The following is a 20,253-nucleotide window of genomic DNA, read 5'->3' as shown; positions in this document are numbered from 1 at the left end:
TCCAATTATTGGCCCAATGCAATGCACAGATCTGGTGGCACTTCGACAGCACTGGTAGTGTCAAGTTATTCTGGTCAAACTGAATTAGTTGTTGTTTTGTCTGTAAAGTGACAAATTTATTACAGAGGGGACAGAGCTTATCTTTGTATTAAGAGTTGGTCTGGTAAGCCAGTTGTGTGGTGTAAGAGAAAAAATTATCTCTGCCCACTCTCTCTACTATGCATAATTGTCTAGACTTCTATCATGTCTTCACTTAATCTTTGAAGGAAAGGGGCAATTTTGGGCAGGTTTATTTCTAGGTTTTGTTGTAGTTGTTTTTACAGCCTGCATGTTTGCGCACAAAACAATAAAACTGCATTAAAATGCAAATGTAGTGGTATTGTGTGTTGGGGGTGTGGCTACGCATGGCTATGGGGCTGTCATGGAGAGCACCTCCACTTCTGAATTTGTGACTACACCTCTGAGCCTGGCTATAACGAATATATTTCAGTATTGAGAGCCGTGTAGGCCAATTTATTCTGTTTGATTTGTGCCTTACTAACAAAATTGAAGTTTTTCTCTGCTGCAGAACTCGCTCTTTCTGTTCTGTCTCCCTTATTTAGTGCATATCAATCTGCTGTTTTGTCATCTATACTTTTTTGGATTGTGTGTGTTCATGTATTCTTTCTGAAGAGAAATATCAGCACAGTAGGTGGCATGGGCATGTAGGATCTCCCCTACTCCACTTTCCCCTCCCTTTAATCTAGAGCAAGATTGGAAGGGTGGGAAGATCCTGCATTCTAAACAGAATGATACTATCCATTCACTTCTTCAGTTTCCTCCCCCATGCTCCCGGACCCTCCATGTAACAAGATGTGGGAGAAATAACAGGCCCAAGCTCTTACTAGGATGAGACTTCTCCCCAGACAATAACTACTAAAGCAATATGTTCAGATGGCCTTGTTTCAGATAGTACATTACAGCTATTTTCCATCTCACCCCAGCCCTTTGAAAACACATTTGGGGGTTAAGTTGAGGTTCAAGCCTAAATGTAGAATGGTGTCCTGAACATGTACACTAGCTCTTGTTCAGACATCTTAGTCTTCAAGGGAGATGTTGCATTGTGATGTGTGTTACATTTTTATTACCTCCTTTGAGAACAGATGCAGAGATTGAACTAATGTTTCAACTTGAAACCAGAAATGGAGTAGAAAAAAATTCCATTTCAAAAATTTCTGCTTGGCTACCTGAAAAACAAGATACACTGAGGGGAGACTACTATGAAGCAGATGTGTTTTGTGTTTTTTACAGTATAAATAGGTCAACTAACATGCCAAATCAGATCACAATCTGTTTAGGGCATCAGGAAAATTTGTATAGGGCTTTTTGGGGGAGAAGGAAAAATAATGCTGATGTTATATTGAGGGGAAATTTATATGGGTAACTTTTCAGAAAACAAACTCAGTTTTCTGGAAATGTTTCCAGTACAATTTCCCCCTGAAAACCTATATCTCTGCTTGAAACATAGAATATATATACTGAATTTCATTTGATTATCTCTATGTTAAATGCACTTATTGTGTTACAGATTAACTTGCAAACAATTGAAATGCTGAATGGGCGAGTTGAGCCAAAATCTTTAGTTGGCTTGGCCAGTGAATGAACAGGGATACAAAACTGCTTCATTAATGGCTAGAAGAATACGGGAGCACCTCTATATACTCAGGGGTTCCATTTTGCGGTTGTACCGCAGATATGGCAACTGAGAATTTTGAGGCATTGATGCAGTGGGGATTTGGGACTTAGGTTCCTGGTCGCTGGGAAAATGAGAAATAATGCTGACTTTTGGCCAAATTTTTGGAGGGAACACGGGGGGAAGCTCCCGTAATGCCCGAAAACTGGCTGAAAATAAGCATTATTTTGTTTTATTTTTTAAAACGACCATTTTGTGGCTCTGAGAAACCAAATGGCAGCCGGAAATGATCTTCGTGGTCATTTCCGGCCACCTCCAACCCACAGATACACGAGATCAATGCACCCACCCCCCCACATATGCCGAGGTTGGGTGTCTTTTACCTGACCGTGGGTAATGAATCAGGGGATAACGTGGCCTTATCTATAGTTCTAAAAACTAGGCATCTATATAATGTATATACAAATGCATAATGTATTCATTCTTGAAATCTCATTTTTAAAGCACTTCATAGCCTATTCTTGTGTGTGTTTTCCCCTCTTAGTTCTTTGAGTATTGCTTGATGGTGAAAAATGGGGGAGATAGAAGGTACCTACAGAGTATTACAGACGCCAGGTTCTCGTTTGGGAGTCCAAAAAAATTCGGGAGTGAGCACCCTGGAGCCAGGACAGAACCTCTCCTCAGCCATAGCATCAACACCTGCTAAAACACATGAGAGGTCGCTACAGATCAAGATAAAGCTTTTGGATAACACTGTGGAAGTACTTGATATTGAGGTAAGGAGAAGTCTTATGCTTCCCCCCCCCCAAAAGTCTTGATATTTTTAGGCAGTATCCAGACTAATTAATGATGATTAAGCACCATTAAAATCAATTAGACTTAATCCAGACTAGCTGAGTCTGGATATTATCCATTGTTTGTATATAACAAAACTTTTAGATACTCTTTGGAGAAGAAATTTATTTGAGAATCCGAACGAATACAGAAAATAACACCTGTACTAGTTAAAAATGATACGTCTTTTGGTGCTGTACAGTGGTCCCTCTAATTTTTTTCATCTCTCTGCGGAATGAGTTTTGTTCTAGGCAGCAGTATCAAGGTAGTGTGTGCACATGTGCATTCAGAGTGGGGCCTTCCTAATTCAACCTGAGCGGGATCTAAAATTAACTGAGCGAACATCAGAAAACTTGTGAGCATACGCATGCTTTAGAGGGAACAGTGGTGCTGTATATGGCTTTGAGAAATATGTATACCACACATAAATATATCTGAGAGAATTCTCCAGATATAATCAGATTTTGATTTATTACATTATCCTTTCTAAATAACCAAACTGCACATGGTTAAGATCATTATATGCATTACATGACTATATATTCAGTGTATGGCCTTATAAATAGGTTGGTTGATGATATGCTTAATAAAATTCCCTGTATCCTAGCAGAAATCAATGGTATATTGTCAGATGTCCCTGTTCTGGAATGCTGTCCAGGGCAATGCAAAAAGAATGATGGAGATAAACCTCTTTCCTTTTGCCCAGTGTATGTGACTAATGTGAGGTGAAGAGAGGCAGTGTCCTCCCTGCCACCCTGGCTTGCATTTAGACTGCTACATGTGGAGGAGGGAGTAAATTGGCATGTAACAATAGAATAGAAGCAATGCACTCCTTAACCAGGGCCAGTTGATTCATCTTTTCCCTCCATACATACATAGCCATAATGTAAACCACCCTGAGCCATTTTTGGAATGGTGATATAATAAATAAATAATGCTTGTGCTCATATTGATAAGAGAAAGTAATCCAAAATACCTGTATAATATTATGAACACTCGCATTGAATTTGTTTCATAGCTTTACTTGAAGATGGGGGAGGTAGTACTAGACTGTCATTAAAGATTACTTTTTAAAAGGACATAGGGCAACTTTTTGATGTATGTAGGTAAAAATTTTAATCAGAAACATAGGGCAAGTCTCGACTACAACTGGGTGTACACTTCCTCTTATCACAAAGGTTCCAAGATGCTGAAATTGATTTGAGCACTTCACCTAACAAGTGCCTGTTTAAAGTTACTAATAAAGTTCTAACATAATTTCACATTTAATATTGCAACCAACATAGTACAGATTTTATCTTGAATTGTGTTACTCTTGTAATAAACTTTTCCCACAACAGGAGCTTCCCAAATTTGTCATTTTGTGTAGGTAGTTTGGGTGGTTACTATACTTAAACAACACCTTTAGGACTTATCAGTATTTTTTCAGATGTGCTCAGATAGAGAAAGAACCTTGTTTTCTGTTCTGTTCGTCTTTCCCATCATCTCTTCTGTTTCTCTGATTTCAGTGTTAATGTGTGAACATCACCAACTCTGATTAAAACAAAAACTGGATATGTTCCTAAAATCACTTTAAGAATCTGGGTTTAATCCACCTACCCTGAGTAATAATTTGTAAGGCTGATAAAAGTAGAAGAGGGGTTTTTGTAGAAGTTGAGTCTTGTAACTGCTTAATAGAACATAAGAACAGCCCTGCTGGATCAGGCTCAAGGCCTGTCTAGTTTCATACGGTGGCCCATCAGATGCCTCTGGGAAGCCCACATACAAGAGATGAAAGCATGCCCTCTCTCCTGCTCTTGCTTCCCTGCAACTTGTACTTGAAGGTATCCTGCCTCCGAGCCTGGCGGTAGCTCATAGTCATCAAGACTAGTAACTATTGATGGACCTGTTCTCCATCAATTTGTCTAAGCAGCTTTTAAAGCCATCCAAGCTGGTGGCCATCACCACATACCATGGCAGGGAATTCCATAGATCAATTATGCACTGTGTGAAAAAGTACTTGGCCCTAAATTTCCTGGCAATCCATTTCATGGGGTGTCCCCTGTTTCTAGTGTTGTGAGAGAAGGAGAAAAACTCTCTCTTCACAGCATGTGTAATTTTATAGACTTATGTATTGAATGCTTCAAGTAAAGAATAAATTGATGACTGCATCATTTATTTCTATCTACCCAGCACCATCTGAATGGGGGAGGGATGCTGTTGGGGCGGGTAGTTGCTCAGGGCCCCATGCTGCAGTACAACAGAGAGAGACTTTCAGTGAGGCGTTGCCAGTCATTTCTCCCACTCCTAGCCAGCAGTAGCATAATTCCCTGTCTTCCTATTGTGCACCTGGGAAGCAAGGAGGGACTGAGGGAGGAGGAGCAATGGCCTGCCGGCTCAGCCGCTCTTTTCAGCAGGATGTGCCTTTTTGAAAACTGGCACAAGGCTATGTGAAGTGGCAGGCAGCACCACTTTTTCATCATTGGGCCTGTCTGCCCTGCTCTTGTTTGACACACAGCTGAGGCAGCAGCAGTGCACCTTTGCCCATCCATGCCATTCATACCTTAAGCTTACTGGCTGGTGGGCAGCAACTGTGTGCTGGCCTCTCCCCCGAGTGCATCTTGAGTTTGCAGCTTGATGCTGTGGGCATCACTCCCTTACCATGCATTTGAGACATAACAAATATGATACCAATATCCTACTTCTGCGTGTTCACATCATGTTTTGGGCTAGGAAGCAGTGACTGCTCACCCATCTTACCTCGCACTCATACCTTGAACTAGTTGGCAGATGATGATGCACCCACCCTGTATTTTAGATCAGACATTAGTGGTGTATCCTACCCTTTCAGCCATAGGACCTACCTCGTCCGATCTGCCTGCAGGTAACAGAACTAGTCAGAACAGGTGAGTTAAATGGCATGTGTGTGAGTTATGTGCACACAATCATTTGCATCTACTCAAAGTAAGTCTGACTGAGTTCATTTCAAAGATGTGCAACACATTGGAATTAATAATATGAATTGGACTGGGTTCATTTGGATTGATTTTATGTCTTTCATTTAGTGATGACATAGTTAATAACTAGTTAGCAAGGTGATCATGCAGTGTTTTCTCGGTTTTGGCTTGATCAATAATTCTGATTTTTCTTAAAACATAAATTGTGATTATATTTGAATGTATGAAATCTCTTCTTGCTTAAATGTATGATTTTTGTTTTAAAGAGGAAGGCTTATGGGGAGATAGCAGTGGTTTGACCTTCTCTGGAGCATATCCTCTTGTGGCATGTATCTTGTTATGATTCTGAATTATATAGTGTGCTCTCAGTTCCCCAGTTTAGACAAGAACCTGTTTGCACACTTTTGCTTATACAATTCATGTGCCTGTTGCTATGTGTTCTGCCTTTGCGTGAGTGTTTTTAATCAATGGTGGTGTACTTATTTTAAATGAAAATGTGATACACAAGCATGTGATTAGGGACTGAATTAGGAGACTAACTATTCTTACAAACAAAATGGCATGCTCCACAGCCTGCTGGAAGTAGAAAGAGTTCAGTGGATTGACAGATGTGCATGTATGTGGGTAGAAGCCCCCCACCCCCACCCCCGGACTTAGAATTTAGGAAGTAGTTGATGGAAGGAGAGCAGTTAGCCACCAGAGTAAATCTATATACCTCAGTGGGGTTTACTTTTGTATAAATATGTATAGGATAATCTGTCATCCAGCCAAGACACACAGGTTTTCCCCTCTCCACGTGTTTTAATCTATCCAATAAGATTCAGGCACCAAATGAGTGTGTATTGTGAGGGCTGCAGCCCAGTATTATACAGAGATAGGCAGGTGTACTCCTGCCTAGGATTGGTTGCACAAGAGCAGGAGGTAGAGGCTTTTTGTTGGGTTGTGAGTCGGGTTTGTCATTGCAATAATGCGCATGCTCACTCAGAAGTCGGTTGCACTGTGTTTAATGGGGCTAATTCTGAGACAAAGTACAGAAATGAGTCATGTGTTACAGGTCTGATCTGCTTTGCATAGGTTTCGAATGTTTCTGGGTATGGAGTCACCCAATTTACAGTTTGGCTCTCTCAAGTGTTGTGCTTTGTGTGAGTTTTGCATTCTCTGCCCCATGATTGTCCTTTGGACTATAATCTCTTTGCAGCTGTATTTCCCATCTGTAAAATTGGTGTTTTTTCCTTTTACATATATGTGACTATATACATGTGACTTACGTATAAATTGGAGCTGCATTCAGCTGGTTGAGTTTTGCACTTTTAGTTCTTAGTTTGTGCTTGAGTCACAGCTGGAGTCTGAATTAGGTAAGGATGATTTGTGTAAACTGCTATTGTGTATCAGTATATTGCTTGGTAGCAGAAGACTGGTAAGAATGTGGAGTATCTATAAACTTGAACATGATAATCTTTTTGGTGTAGATCCTCTCCTTCCACTACTTGGTTCTGCACTGGATACATGGGTACCATTCTTTTACTGCTAGGCATTGTCCCTGGGTCCCCTGTTGCATGCATTTTCGTGTCCAAAGTGGGTCCTAGCTCTTGAAAGTTTGAAGGCCACTGACATATACCGTACTGGATTTCTTTTAAAACCTTAAACATTGTTGAGATTGGCTGGCATTATTGATGCATCTGTAAGGTATTTTCACTCTGTGACCTGCATTCCACTCTGGTGAAGAGTGTAGAGAAAACATTAAATTATTTAAAGAGATATTGGTGATTAGAATATTTCTTCAGACTGCCAGAGCATTATTCTTGAGCTCAGTCAAATTCATGGATCTGTTCTGTATTTGACGTGTACAAAATTCCTAGTTTCTGTAGCTTGTCCTAGGTTGCATTAATAGTGTGAGGATCTGAATTCCTCATACTAAAATGTCCTGGGACCCCTCTCCCTTTTTCTTTACTTTTTTTTTTTTCCTTTTTGGAAAGTGTTCATTTGCTAAGGCTGGAACATTCAGGTTTCATTGTGTCCAGTTCCTGAGCAACTTGAATAGATATTCTGTTTTCATCTTGGGTCACTATTGAGTTGTCTGATTTACTTGAAATTTAATCTGTGTAAAGTTGACCATAGCTCACCACATTCAAAGGTCTAAAATCGATAACTGCTTTTGGACCTTAGAACACTTTTTATGGAGTCAAACAGGAAGTAATTTGTATGTTTTTATACTAGCCTGTGATTTCCTGTGGTTCTGTAGGAGAAAAATCACTTGCCAAACAGAGGGAGATGTAAAAAAACATAACTTCACAAAGAAAACTGCAGTTGAGCTTAAGCAGAAGCAAGGACTGCTTAAAGGGCATTTGGGAGGAGAAAGATGTAAAAATAATTTTAGATTTCATCTTGTGGGAGGTGGTTGTGCTTGGAAGCTGCCATATTCTGCATACTTCGTGTAGCAACTTTTGGGGACAGCATTTGGCAAATGTCCAGCATTTCTAACTGCTCCCAAAGAAGGAAGTAGATTAAATATTTTCTGGCAGAGACAAGCTCCTTGAATGCTTCTTTTGGTCATCCTTCCATCATGCATTCATTTTACTTCATGATGTTTTCTACTCTGAAAGTGTTAACTGCTTTAAATATGCAGGATTTGGGAGGAGAGACTCTTTCAGATTTGAACCGGTGTATGACAAGAATCTAAATGCTGTTAAACTTAGGCCGTGTCTTCTTGCCCAAATAAGAAAAAAATAGACAACATTCCAGGAAGAATAATTGTCAGATGTTTGCCATGACTCTGAATACTCTAAATATGGCCAGTAAACTGCCTTTAGCGTATTTTTATCTGCTCTCAGAAGAGAGTTAGTAATTCATGGCTGTGCATATTACAGGTTCTTCTAAAAACACAATTTAGGCTTTTCAATCTCCCTGTTATTTAGTCTGCTATATTGTTAGACCTGTTATTTTGTTGATGGCCAGACTTTCCTTTGAAACGGCTCTTGAGGATGATCATTTTACCTCTCGTGAACTGGTAGCAGGTAGAACCTCAACTAGTGCTTGACTTCAGAAACAAAGTTGTCTTTCCTTGATCCTACTGACTTACCAATGAAATAATAAGTAAGCAATTCCTGGGGTATTGAAATGGTTCTATAGTGAAGGAATCGTGCCGCAGCTGACTAGACTGGCCAGAGGGTCAGTAGTCCCAAATAGTGAATAGATGCTCTGTGAAGGCTATCAGGTGTGTATGTGTGAGAGAAGAGTTGCTGCGGCTGTGTCTGCTATTGTTATTTTTAAGATGCAGTGGCAAAAGCAGTTGCTAGCTTCATACTAACTAGCCGGAATAAAAAATGGTTAATCTTGGGTGGGAGCAGAAGTAGAGATAGGTGAAACTGCGTACTTGGTGGGCAGCTATGTAAACATCCCAAGTTGCTATTTTCTCTTTCTTCCTACTCTGTATAGGCTGCTGCTTTTCTCAGCTGGCATTATGCTGCTCTTGCTGCTGCCGCCTTTTAAAGTGACAGTAGTGGTGGCCTTCCAAGGACGCAACTCTGCCTTCATGCTGCCAGTCATTAGCATAGTACCTTTTTCCCTAATTAGTGTGTACCTAGTTTTTCTGGAAAAGGGAGTATCTTGAAGTGTGTAAGAAGTTGTATATTCTCAAAACCTTATATAGTTTCTCAAAATACTAAGCCTAACTCAGTCTTCCACAATGGGTGTGCCCATTCTAACCTCATTCTAGAAACTTCAGTGAATCTTACTCAGAGGACTCCTAACTGCCTCCCACTCCATCAGCTGTGTCTGGTCGCTTTGATCTTCTGTCCGTCTCAGTGCTCCTTAATCACTGACTAGCCTAAGATAATTTGGCCTGCAGCAGTCAAGGGCTTGCTCTTTCATTTCCTTTCAATAAAGGAAATATCTAGAGGGAATACCTTGGGAAAACTCTGAGCCTTGGTGTATAGGCCTAGTACTAAATAAAACATGCAACTTTATTTGTTTCCACCTGCTGCAGTCTCATGGTCACCAGTTTGTGAAATCTAGGCATATAATTTTGTGGTAGCTGTTTTTTGTCTTGCTCATAGTGAGTAGGGATGTGCATGGACTGGTCCGGAGGCCATTATAGAGGGCTCCAAGCCGGTTCGAACTTGGGTTGGTCCGGCGCCAGCGGGGGTCTCTCTTTAAGGGCAGGGGGGTTTGCACTTACCCTTCCCGCCCCTTTCCCCCCGCTGGTGCTCTGTTTTTGCAAAAGGTTTTGGGGGCAGCTGCGTTCCTCCCTTCCGCCCCTGCCCCAGTTATTGTCTGGAAATACCGGAAGTAACGATTACGTGTGCGCATGATGCTTGTATGACGTGCGCATGCAACGTGCTGGGTGTGGCGGCGGGTGCACACACAATAGTTACTTCTGGTATTTCCAGACAATAATGGGGGCAGGAGGAATGCTGCCGCCCCAAAAACCTTTCGCTAAAACAGAGCGGGGGGGAAAGCGGCGGGAGAGGTAAGTGCAAACCCTCAAGAGAGACCCCCCCGCTGGCGCCAGACCACACCTCCACAGTTCTGTGCACATCCCTAATAGTGAGCTGTAGTGCTGCCAGAATTGTAGTACCCACATCTCTGAACATTTCATAGTTATATGTGCATGGCATGACACTAAAAGAAATTTGCGACCTTTCCTATATGTCCAGTGAGCAGCAGTAAATTTATTTTGTCCCTGCTTTTTTTGTTAATATATGTATCATGCTATTTAGTCTACTAATGGTCCTCATAGTGGCTTACAGTAGAATTGTGAAACAACTTCCTAAAAACAGAAAGAAGTTTGTTGGGGAAAGGGTGTCTGTTAGTTTTGTTTCATTTATAAACTGCTCCATCCAGAGGCTCTGGGTGGTGTACAACTAGTTTAAAAAACCTAAAAATAAACATCATACTAATTAAACAATATTAAAACAATTTTAACACAATTTAAAACCAATTAAAATACTTAAAAACAATTTTAAAACCTTGGAATGCTAGGCCAAACAAATAAATCTTTAGGGTTCTCCTTAAAGGCCAACAGTGAGCCTAAACTGCAAATATCTGCCAGGACTGCATTCCATAGGTCAGGAGCAGCTACAGAGAAGGCCCAGTTCTGACATAATGGTGGTAACTGGAGACGGACCTCTCCAGATGACCTCAGTGTGCGATGAGGATCATACAGAAGAAAGCGCTCTCTAAATTAGCCCAATCCAAGCCGTTCAGGGCTTTAAAGGTAATAACCAGCACTTTGTATTTTGCCTGGAAACATATTGGCAGCCAGTGCAACTGTTTTAAAACAGGCATAATATGGTCTCTCTGGGTTGCCCCAGAGACCAATCTTGCTGCTGCATTTTGAACTAACTGAAGTTTCCGATCTACATACAAAGGCAGCCCCACGTAGAGTGCAGTGCAATAGTCAAGCCTGGGTAGAGGGAGGGAAATTGTGAATGGGGTTAAAATTCAAAATTTATAATTTTAGTTTGAGATGAGGATGTGATAGAAATGTGGATAGGAATAATCAAGTAGTTAAAACAATTAAATGTATGAGCAGTATTATAACCTTTTAAATATGTCATGAAGGTAGAAAACCAGCAAGGGAGGGGGCGCTTCCCAGTTTATTGCACAGTGTGCATGTATGACTATCTGCTCGATGGGCAGAAGTTGTGGGTGTGTGCTTGGTGCAAGGAGCTCCTGGCTCTCAGGGAACAAGTTTGTTCCCTTGAAGCCAACGTGGCTGATCTGGAGAAGCTCAGAGAGTCAGTGAGGTACGTGGATGAGACCTTCAGGGATGTGATAGAGGTATCCCACTCCCAGCCTGATGGCTCCTGTGCTGTCATGGAGAATGGAGATCTTGGGGAAAGAGGGCATGCTTCCAAGGAAGAGGGAAACTCTCCCTTAGAAGGGACCCCTTCCATGGTGGTTGAGCCCATATCCTCTCGCACAGGGGATACTCTTCTGGGGATGGGGGGCTCAGTAGTGGGTGATCCAGACATTGGGAGTATAGAGAGATGGGTCTGTGACCCTTGTGTAAACTGCACGGTGACTTGTTTGCATGGTGTGAAGGTTGCAGACATCATGCGGCATCTAGATAGGCTGTTAGGTAGTGCTGGGGAGGAGTCAGCTGTCGTTGTGCACATTGGCACCAGCAGTGTTGGGAAATGTAGTCAGGAGGTCCTGGAAGCAAAATTTAGGCTTCTAGGTAGCATACTGAAGTCCAGGACCCCCAGGGTAGCCTTCTCAGAAATGCTACCTGTTCCACACACAGGACCAGCGAGACAAGCAGAGCTGAAGGCTCTCAATGTGTGAATGAGATGGTGATGCTGGGAGGAGGGGTTTAGGTTTGTTAGGCACTGGGATACATTTTGGGACAATATGAGCCTGAATATGAGACTGCTGGTGCTTAAAATAAACAAGGTTGCAGAACAGCTTTTTAAAATGACACATGGGGGATAGCCCACAGGAGCTGGGCAGTATATGGTTTGGCAAATGCCATCTCTTTAAGGTGTGAGGGTATAAATGCTTCTGATAAACCAGAAGGGGACAGAGTGGAACTAAGTAAAGAGCAGACAAGAAGGATGTGCTTAGCTGGTCAAAGAGATCAAATGGCCATGATAGCACATAGCAGGTAAGATATCCAGCTTGTAGGTGCTTATATGCCAATGCCAGAAGCCTCTGAGCCAAGATGGGCAACAAAATATAGAGAGTTTTGTATGGGGGCACTAATCTGTTGTAGGGATGTGCAGAACATTCCGAGCTCTGAACAGAAAGCTCGTCAAATGAAGCGCCTGTTACAAGCTTGGAATGGTATTTATTTATTTATTACATTTCTGTACTTCGCCATATTAAAAAGTCCCTGGGTGGTTCACAATCTAATGACCCTGTTCTGAGCCTGGAATACTCAGAATATTCAGAGTGCCATTTTGGACTCCAAAATGGTGCTCTTCTGCCCTCTGGGCATGCATGGCAACCATTTGTGTAGTCAGCACCGTCATGCAAGTGGCAGCTGCATGTGTGCAGAGGTCAGCAAAGTGCCATTTTGGAGTCGGAACATTTTGAGTGTTCTGGGCTTGTTCTGTTGGAACAACTGGTTCAGCTGGTTATTCCGTTGTAATGTTCTGGCCATTTGTGTTCTGTTCTGAGTTTGAAATGAAATGCAAATGGTGTTCCATGCATATCCCTAATCTGTTGTGTTAAAAAGCCAGGATTAGTCAAATCAAACTTGTATCATTGTATCTAGTATGTTATAATTGTGATATTGTAGGTTGGGAGCCAAAGAGGTATTTTAGGCTCACTCAGGAGTTTACACATGCTTGGTGAAAAGTTTGACATATTACCAGAATTCACATTTGAAACTGTTCTTGAAGTTCCTCTCAATTTCAAAAGCAGTGTGTCATGCAGTAGGGCAGGGTGACATGTGCGCTGCAGTCTTGAAGAAAACTTGACTAGTCCTCTTTGACATATGAAACTGTTCACATAGTTAATTTAGATCCTGCCTGAAATGTTTCATAGTGTGAATTCTGTAGATCCAAGAACTTAAGGAGCAGCATAGGTATGGGCCCATTCTTCTCTACACAAAGATTAATAAGGTTGTGCGTAGGTAGGTAGGTAGCTTTCCTCCTAGGATGCTCCCCCAAAGCAAAACTCTGTGTCAGAACAAATAGAACTATTACCTGTGTTGAGTTGCACATTAATTTGAATCTTTTACATAACTTATTCTGCTAGTCATGGGTGGGACTTAATTTGTTGCTAGAGCTCCTCAAGGGTTAGCCTCACCTACTGTTGACATACTTAAGCAGAGCCTCGGGGGACCAATTTGCATGGCTGAGTGACTCCAAACTGCTTAGCAAGAATATTTTTTTCTTGCATGACTGTGCCTTTATGTAGCACACACTCAATAGATATGAGTGCACACCTGTAGGAAACATGGAGGCATCCATTTGTAGATTGGCCCATCCATATAGTTGTCTGTAAGAGAGCTATTTGTGTTAGCTTGGTTGATGCAGCATGCAGACTAATTTATTTATGACCAAGTCACATTAAAATTAACATAAGTTAATTACAATTACAGTGCTGAGAGAAAATTTGTGGACCTCCCTAGGATGGTCCGTATGTTAGCACGATTCTTATTTGAAACATGATTAGATCCTAAGCTAAACCCTGATAAGAAAGAAAAGCAACCCTGTTGAATAAGTAACTCTAGCACAATGGATATATTTTGAATATTCACCCAACAGAAAGATTCAGCAACAAACCTCCTTGTGTGAGAAAGTGTGTGAATGCTTCACTCATAAGGTGGCTTCCTTGAGCAGCAATAACTTCAACTAAATGTTTTCTGCCACTGGTGATCAGTCTTTCAAATGGGCTTGAAGGAATCTTGGGCCATCTTCTATACAAAACTGTTTCAGCTCTGTGACATTTGAGGGTTTCCTAGCATGAACAGCTTGCTTCAGGTCTTGCCACAACATTTCTGTTGGGTTTAGGTTGGGACTTTGATTTGGCCACTCCAAAAAATGAAATCTCCTCTTCTTCAGCCATTCTTTGGTAGACTTACTTGAATGTTTAGGGTCGTCTTGCTGCATTACCTGTTCTGGCTCAGCTTCAGCTCTCGGACAGATGGCCTGACATTATCTTCTGGAATGTTCTGATATGCAGAAAATGATATCTCCCCCCCCCCCCATGATTGAACTCATCAGATAGGGTTGTGTACTGAACATGCTCAAGACAGGACTGGACCATATGAGATGGATGAATCATCTCGGGGCTCTAAGCCCTCGGTGCTCATTGCTCCCGCTCTCCCATCGCGGGCCAGATCGATGTCTCCTGCGCACCTGCCTTTTTGCTTCCTGCTACGGAGGCCTCTACCGCGGTTCCTTCCAAGGCTCCAAAAAAGGCAAGGCACAAGACTAAACTTTGCAAGGAGCAGCCACAGAGCAAGCAAAAAGCGCAAACTTTCTCCTTGTGCCAAGAAAGGGAACTCTGTGTAGCTGAGCGAGCGCCTTCTTATCAAGACTGTATATAAGCACTCGAAACCTTCCTGCGCCTTGCCAAAGGAGCCCAAACAAGATGACAAACACCCTTTGTGCAATCTCTTTGGCATCTCCTGTGGGTGCAGTGACGGAGGGGGAACCAGCTGGCCCGTGCATTCCTCCTGCACTGCCAATGGAGAATCTGCTGCCTGCTGAGCCAATGCAGCCCCCAGCCGAGCCATTACAGCCTCCTTCTTCAGCGGACTCCATCCCACCCGACAGACCTCCACCGGACACCGTCCTAGCTCCCGCGGACTAGCCTATCCCTGTAAATTGAGCCTGCTCAAATGGGGCTGAGAACTCCTTTCGCCCTAATGTCACCGCTTGGCTCCATGACTTTTTCTGGTGGGAGTGCATCCACCGGCCACTCCTCCTACTCCCACACTGCCTCCCTAGCCTTGCTTCCCCGAGCGCCTCTTAGCCTAGCAGGGGCACTGGGTGCTATCTCTCTTCATCTTCCCCGGACTCCAGTCCGTGCAGGACAGCTATTTCCCCCTTCGGAATGGTGCCAGTTTGCTCCTAGGGCCTGTTTTTTGGCCTGGAAACTTATTGGCAGCCAATGTAGTTCTTTTAGGATGGGGTGTGGTCTCTTGTGGTCTCTTCAGGTAACCCTGGAGACCAACCTGGCTGCTGCATTTTGCACCAATTGCTGTTTCCAGACTACATACAGAGGGAGCCCAACATAAAGTATATTGCAGTAGTCAAGGTTGGTTTGAATGTCTGGTGGTTCAGCCGGTTCGAAGGTAGGGGGGTATTTTGAGGACGGGGAGGGTGCTCTTACCCTTCCTGTCGTGTTTGCCCAGCCAGTGCTGTCTTTTAAAATGGTCCAGTGGGGTGGCAGCATGCCTCCTTGCTGCCCTGCTGTTGCTGCCCCAGTGCTTCCTTGGGCCAGAAGTGACCCCCCATACAGTAGCTTTCATTTCAAAGAGCAACAGTCTCCAAGTAATACCATATGGAATCTACCACTGTAAAGCACTATCTCATACTCCCAGCTGCCTTGGGTGATCCAGAAGGATACCGTGGTCATTGGTATCAAAAACCACTAAAAGATCCAAGAGGACCAGTAGTCACACTCCCCTGTCAATTTCTAATTGGGGATCATCCAACAGGTCATGTATTTTTATATAGCGATCATATTTATATTATCTGTACTTCTGTATTATGTGTATTTTTTAGATCTGTACTTTTGTATTTTAATTATGCATTGTTTTAATTATATTGTAAACTGCTTTAAAGTTATTTTAATGAAAAGCAGTATATAAATTGAAAAATAAATAGGCTGACCAAGGCAATCTCCACCCCATAGCCCATCCAGAAACCATTTTAAAATGGGTACAGAGAATCTGCTTCAAGACTGTCTGGAGTTGAAAAGCCATCACCCTCTCAATCACTTTGCCCAACCAAGGGTGGTTAAAAACAGTCCTGTAGTTGCCTAACTCTGAGGGGTCTAATCATGCTGGTTTCCCCCCCAAAAGTGGTGATATTAACCAGTCCCTTTCCCATAACCACCCTGCTAGATCCTATAAGCCATGTTGGCTATGGATCAAGAGGACAGGTGGTAAGGAGAACTGCTCCAGCCAGCTTGTCCTGTCCTCAGAAGCCACAAACTGAAACTGATCCAATCTAACCACACAAGAGTTGCTGCTGGACACCTCCATAATAGACTCTGCAGTAACTGTAGTATCCATATTGACTCAAATCTCTCTCGCTACTTCATATGAGCGTGGCTATCCCCTGTACGGTTTGTTCATCTCTCAGCTTGAGTGCGCCCATTGGGTTCTAGCTTATTTCTCTGTTGGTGACCTATTGTGTGGTCTTGAGCAAGACTCTTTCTCTACCCTCCCATCTGTAAGATGGGAATAATAGTGACTTCTAGTGCAAGGACATGATAAAAAGGTGGCACTCTTGTGTTGGTTGGCTCTTGTGTTTATGAGAAGAATAGGCTTTTTATCTGGTATGTGGTGACTCGAGTCCTGGCATTCCACTTTAGCTGTGGTCATGTGAAGGGAGCAATATCAATGTTTGCACTTGTACAGTAAAGTGTGCCATTAAGTCGATTTTGATTCCTTCTGCCCACAGAGCCCTGTGGTGGTCTTTGGTAGAATACAGGAGGGGTTTACCATTGCCTCCTCCGACGCAGTATGAAACGATGCCTTTCAGCATCTTCCTATATCGCTGCTGCCCGATATAGTACCAATGGGGATTCGAATCGGCAACCTTCTGCTTGTTAGTATTATTTCAGTTTAAAATAGCAGCAGTAGATACCATATACCATACTGATGTCAAGGCAGGTATGTTCTATGTACACCTTAAAGCTGTGTTTGAGAAACATTTATTTGTTCAAATAGTGATGACAAATCATTCTGGAAGGTGCTGTAACTTTCTGTAATGTTCCACACCCCTGCATGTTCGTCAACATCATCTTCCTAAACTGCCTTTCTACATGAATAAGAAAGAGGTACTAAGTGGCGCAGCAAGGAAATGCTTTACTAAAAAGCAGAAGGTTGCCGGTTCGAATCACCACTGGTTCTGTATCAGGCAGCAGCGATATAGGAAGATGCTGAAAGGCATCATCTCATACTGCACGGGAGGAGGCAATGGTAAACTCCTTCTGTATTCTACCAAAGACAACCACAGGGCTCTGTGGGTGCCAGGAGTCGAAATCGACTTGGTGACACACTTTACTTATTTTCAAAGCTGAGGAAAGGAATAGCAATGAACTGTTTGGGGAAACCTATTACCTTTTTTAATTGAAAGAGCTTTCTCCCCTTAGGACTTTCTTCTTCTATTAATGGGCCTTTTGACATCAACCATTACATCTGTCCTAATCCTCATTCAGACATATTTGAATGCCTGGCGTTTGTCATACCTCACAGCAAGCAAGGGGTCAGGGTCAAGAATGAGTGTTGGTATACAGAGGTGAGCAACAACAAGTGCAGCTGCTTTCAGGGAATGTGATGCTGTCACCCACAGGGCTTGTGGAAGCATTAGCAGAGGTGAAGACCCAAGAGGGTGGAAAGAGGGAAGAGGGCACAAGGAAAATAAAGATGAGAAGGGAAGCCTGGGCTGGTGTCCACTTGCTGTTGGGGTGGATTGATCTAAATCAAAAAGAGAAAACTTTAATTGAAATCACTTGTTTTTAAACCAATATAATACAGAAATACAGTATTTCTTAAAAGAAGAACATCTGGGAGGGTATAGTTCATTCATTTTTTTTTTAGATACTTGATTTTTACTCATTTAAAAATACCTGGGTTTTATGTATATTTCAGTGTGTGTGTGTGTGTGTGTGTATACACAGACACATACACATGAATATTTATATACTGCTCTTTAACAAAATTCTCAAAGCAGTTTACATAGAAAAATAAATACATAAATATGTGTTTTTTTACTCATTATCTGTGTCAAGCTGCCCTACATCTCCTCATTCCACTGCTTACACTTGATAGGTTTCCCTTTTTTACCTAGGGAAGGAATGTTTTCTAAATATTCTTATATAGAGGCAAAGGGTAAACTGAATATTGTCTTTCCTTTTAATTCAACTTTATTCTGGCTACTTCAACTCTTTTCTTATATGGTCTCTCAAATAAGAACTTTTTAGAAACTTTTTTCCCTTAATTTTTAGCTTTTTATTAACTTTTAATTTGAAACATTTAAAATTTGTTTTAAATGTGGTTTTTTTTAGCTTGGTCTTTTAACTTGTTTAATTTTATTAATCTTTTACTTTATATCTATTTTATTAATGCTGTGAGCCACCCTGATCAGTAGTATAGTGGAGGGGTGGGGTGGGGTATAAATGTCTTAAACAAAACTAACTCCTGCCTTTGGCCCAGCCCTCACTGCCACATAAGCATGATACAGCAGTCCTATGCAACCTGTGGCCACACTGGCATGTAACCCGGATCCGGAGTTGCAGGGGCCAAATGTTTTCCCACTGTTTCATCCAGATGTGTGCAACTCTGGTCCCATTTGTCCAAAGACCTGAGGTTGCACTCCACAGACTCCAGTTTGAACCCTTGGTTTGTAGTGAGTTTCGCTGCTTATAACCGGGGCTCCAGTTTGGGAGCGTTGCATCCAAATGCAGCACTGGAGGCTGCATTCAGTCAAACGGGAGTTGAAGGAGGAAGCTCCTCCCTCTCTCTGGGCGTGATTGGCTGTGCGGGCTGTCCTTCAAGCAAGAAGGAAGCCCGCACAGCCAGTTTCTCCTCCTCTCTGCAGTTTCTTTGTCCGATACTCTCCCTGACTGCAGAGACCCCACTCTCAGTTTCGTTCAAATGTGGATAGGAGAGCAGGAATTGGGAGGAGGGGGTGGAACCGTGGGTCCATTAGACCTGTGCTTTCATGTTATGTGTGAATGCAACCTGTGTCCTTACACATGTGAATTTGTTTATTCTGCTTAGAAATAGTAACTGAAAGCCCAGAGATTTCTAGAGGCAAAAGCTAGTAGTTACTGGGCAGACTGATGGGTAAATCAATGTATGTGACAGAGTCATTAATTCATTTTTAAAGGAGACTATAAGTGTTCTTGTAGCATGTTTATGATTTTAATTTTAGCCATGTGTTTTTAAATTGAAAATTTGAAATTTAGTATATTTATACTTTAAAAACAAACAAACATTTAGTTAACTATAATTTGTCATATTGGAGGCATTGAGATGGAAGATGCCTACTAACTTGCTGTTTAACTTCTTGTGAGAGAGATAATTGGCAAAACACAGAAGTCAGTCTTAGAAGAAGTCTTTCTAAGAAGTCTTTCTAAGAAGTCTTAGAAGTCAGCTTGTAGTTGATGGATCTTATGCTGATCATCGGATGCTTGTTTCTGGAATTGTATGTCCCAAATGTAAAAATAAGCCCTAAGATAGCTCTCTTAGAAGTGCAGCTTTAAATATTTAATGAGTCCTTCTGACTGTTTTGTAGTTGGAGTGTCCTGAGCCTTCAGAACAAAATCTCAACTCTTATAATAGAATGGTAGGTTGAAGGGTCATCAAACACTGCCTAACTTTTCTGTAACTTAGTGAGATTTTAGGAAAGCACTAATACAGCTCAGCATTTGTTTAAATGCATTAATAGGCCTGTGCTACGGTTGTTACAATGTCCATGAATATGGAACAGCTCCCTGATTCTGTGGGGCTGCGAGGCATTTCACCTGTGGCCCTGCCCATACAGCACCTTCTGTTTGTGGCGGGGTGGACTTTTCACCAGAATCAGGTACCTGATGCTGGCCAGGAGAGAGCAAAATGAGATGCTGGAAGGATGCATAAGGATATCTGGGAAAGTTGCTACTGGTGGCTTCCCTATGGTGAAATTGGGAGGAATTACAGTTCCCAGGTGCCCTTTTGCTTCCTCCTGGCTAACACTGGGCACCTCTTGATTTCAGTTATAAGCCCCTCGTACAGTGCCAGAAACGGGAGGTACTGCGTGGGGAAGGCTGTGAAGGGAATGCCTGCAGCACCAGGAGGTTACTACAAATTCATTGGTGTCAGAACATCTTATGCACAGCCTTAATAAATAATATTAACCCATTCTGCCCTGCAATGAAATTTGGTGGAAATGAGTAGCTGCCCCAAAATGATGAATTAGTGTGTCAACAAAAATGTGTTGGGGGAAATGCATAACATTATATAAAAGTTGTTATGATATAGTTAAGTAAAAGGGCATGTGATTGAAGATAACTCTGTCCAGATCTTCAAAGTTTGAACTGAATGCAGCACAGGTTAGAAGTTGTTCAGTGGTTTCTTCATATTGAGTGTTAATTCTGTGCAACTAGGACTGCATTCCTCTGATATTAAAGCAGTAACAG

The 20,253-nt window shown here is 42.2% G+C and overlaps 1 protein-coding gene across 7 annotated transcripts in view; it reads left to right on the top strand.

Moving 5' to 3' along the window:
- Window positions 1-20,253, top strand: part of FARP2 (FERM, ARH/RhoGEF and pleckstrin domain protein 2) — a 138,496-nt gene that overhangs the window by 5,233 nt on the left and 113,010 nt on the right. For all 7 annotated transcript variants that reach the window (XM_053304708.1, XM_053304704.1, XM_053304706.1 and 4 more), the window contains one exon: window positions 2,217-2,448. In XM_053304708.1, coding sequence (XP_053160683.1) covers window positions 2,245-2,448 — 204 coding nt within the window. In that variant the 5' untranslated portion in view covers window positions 2,217-2,244. The remainder of the gene's footprint in view (window positions 1-2,216; window positions 2,449-20,253) is intronic.

This window comes from Hemicordylus capensis, chromosome 3 (genome assembly GCF_027244095.1).
Source record: "Hemicordylus capensis ecotype Gifberg chromosome 3, rHemCap1.1.pri, whole genome shotgun sequence".
NCBI classification, from domain to species: domain Eukaryota; kingdom Metazoa; phylum Chordata; class Lepidosauria; order Squamata; family Cordylidae; genus Hemicordylus; species Hemicordylus capensis.
This window is presented reverse-complemented; position numbering and strand designations above follow the sequence as displayed.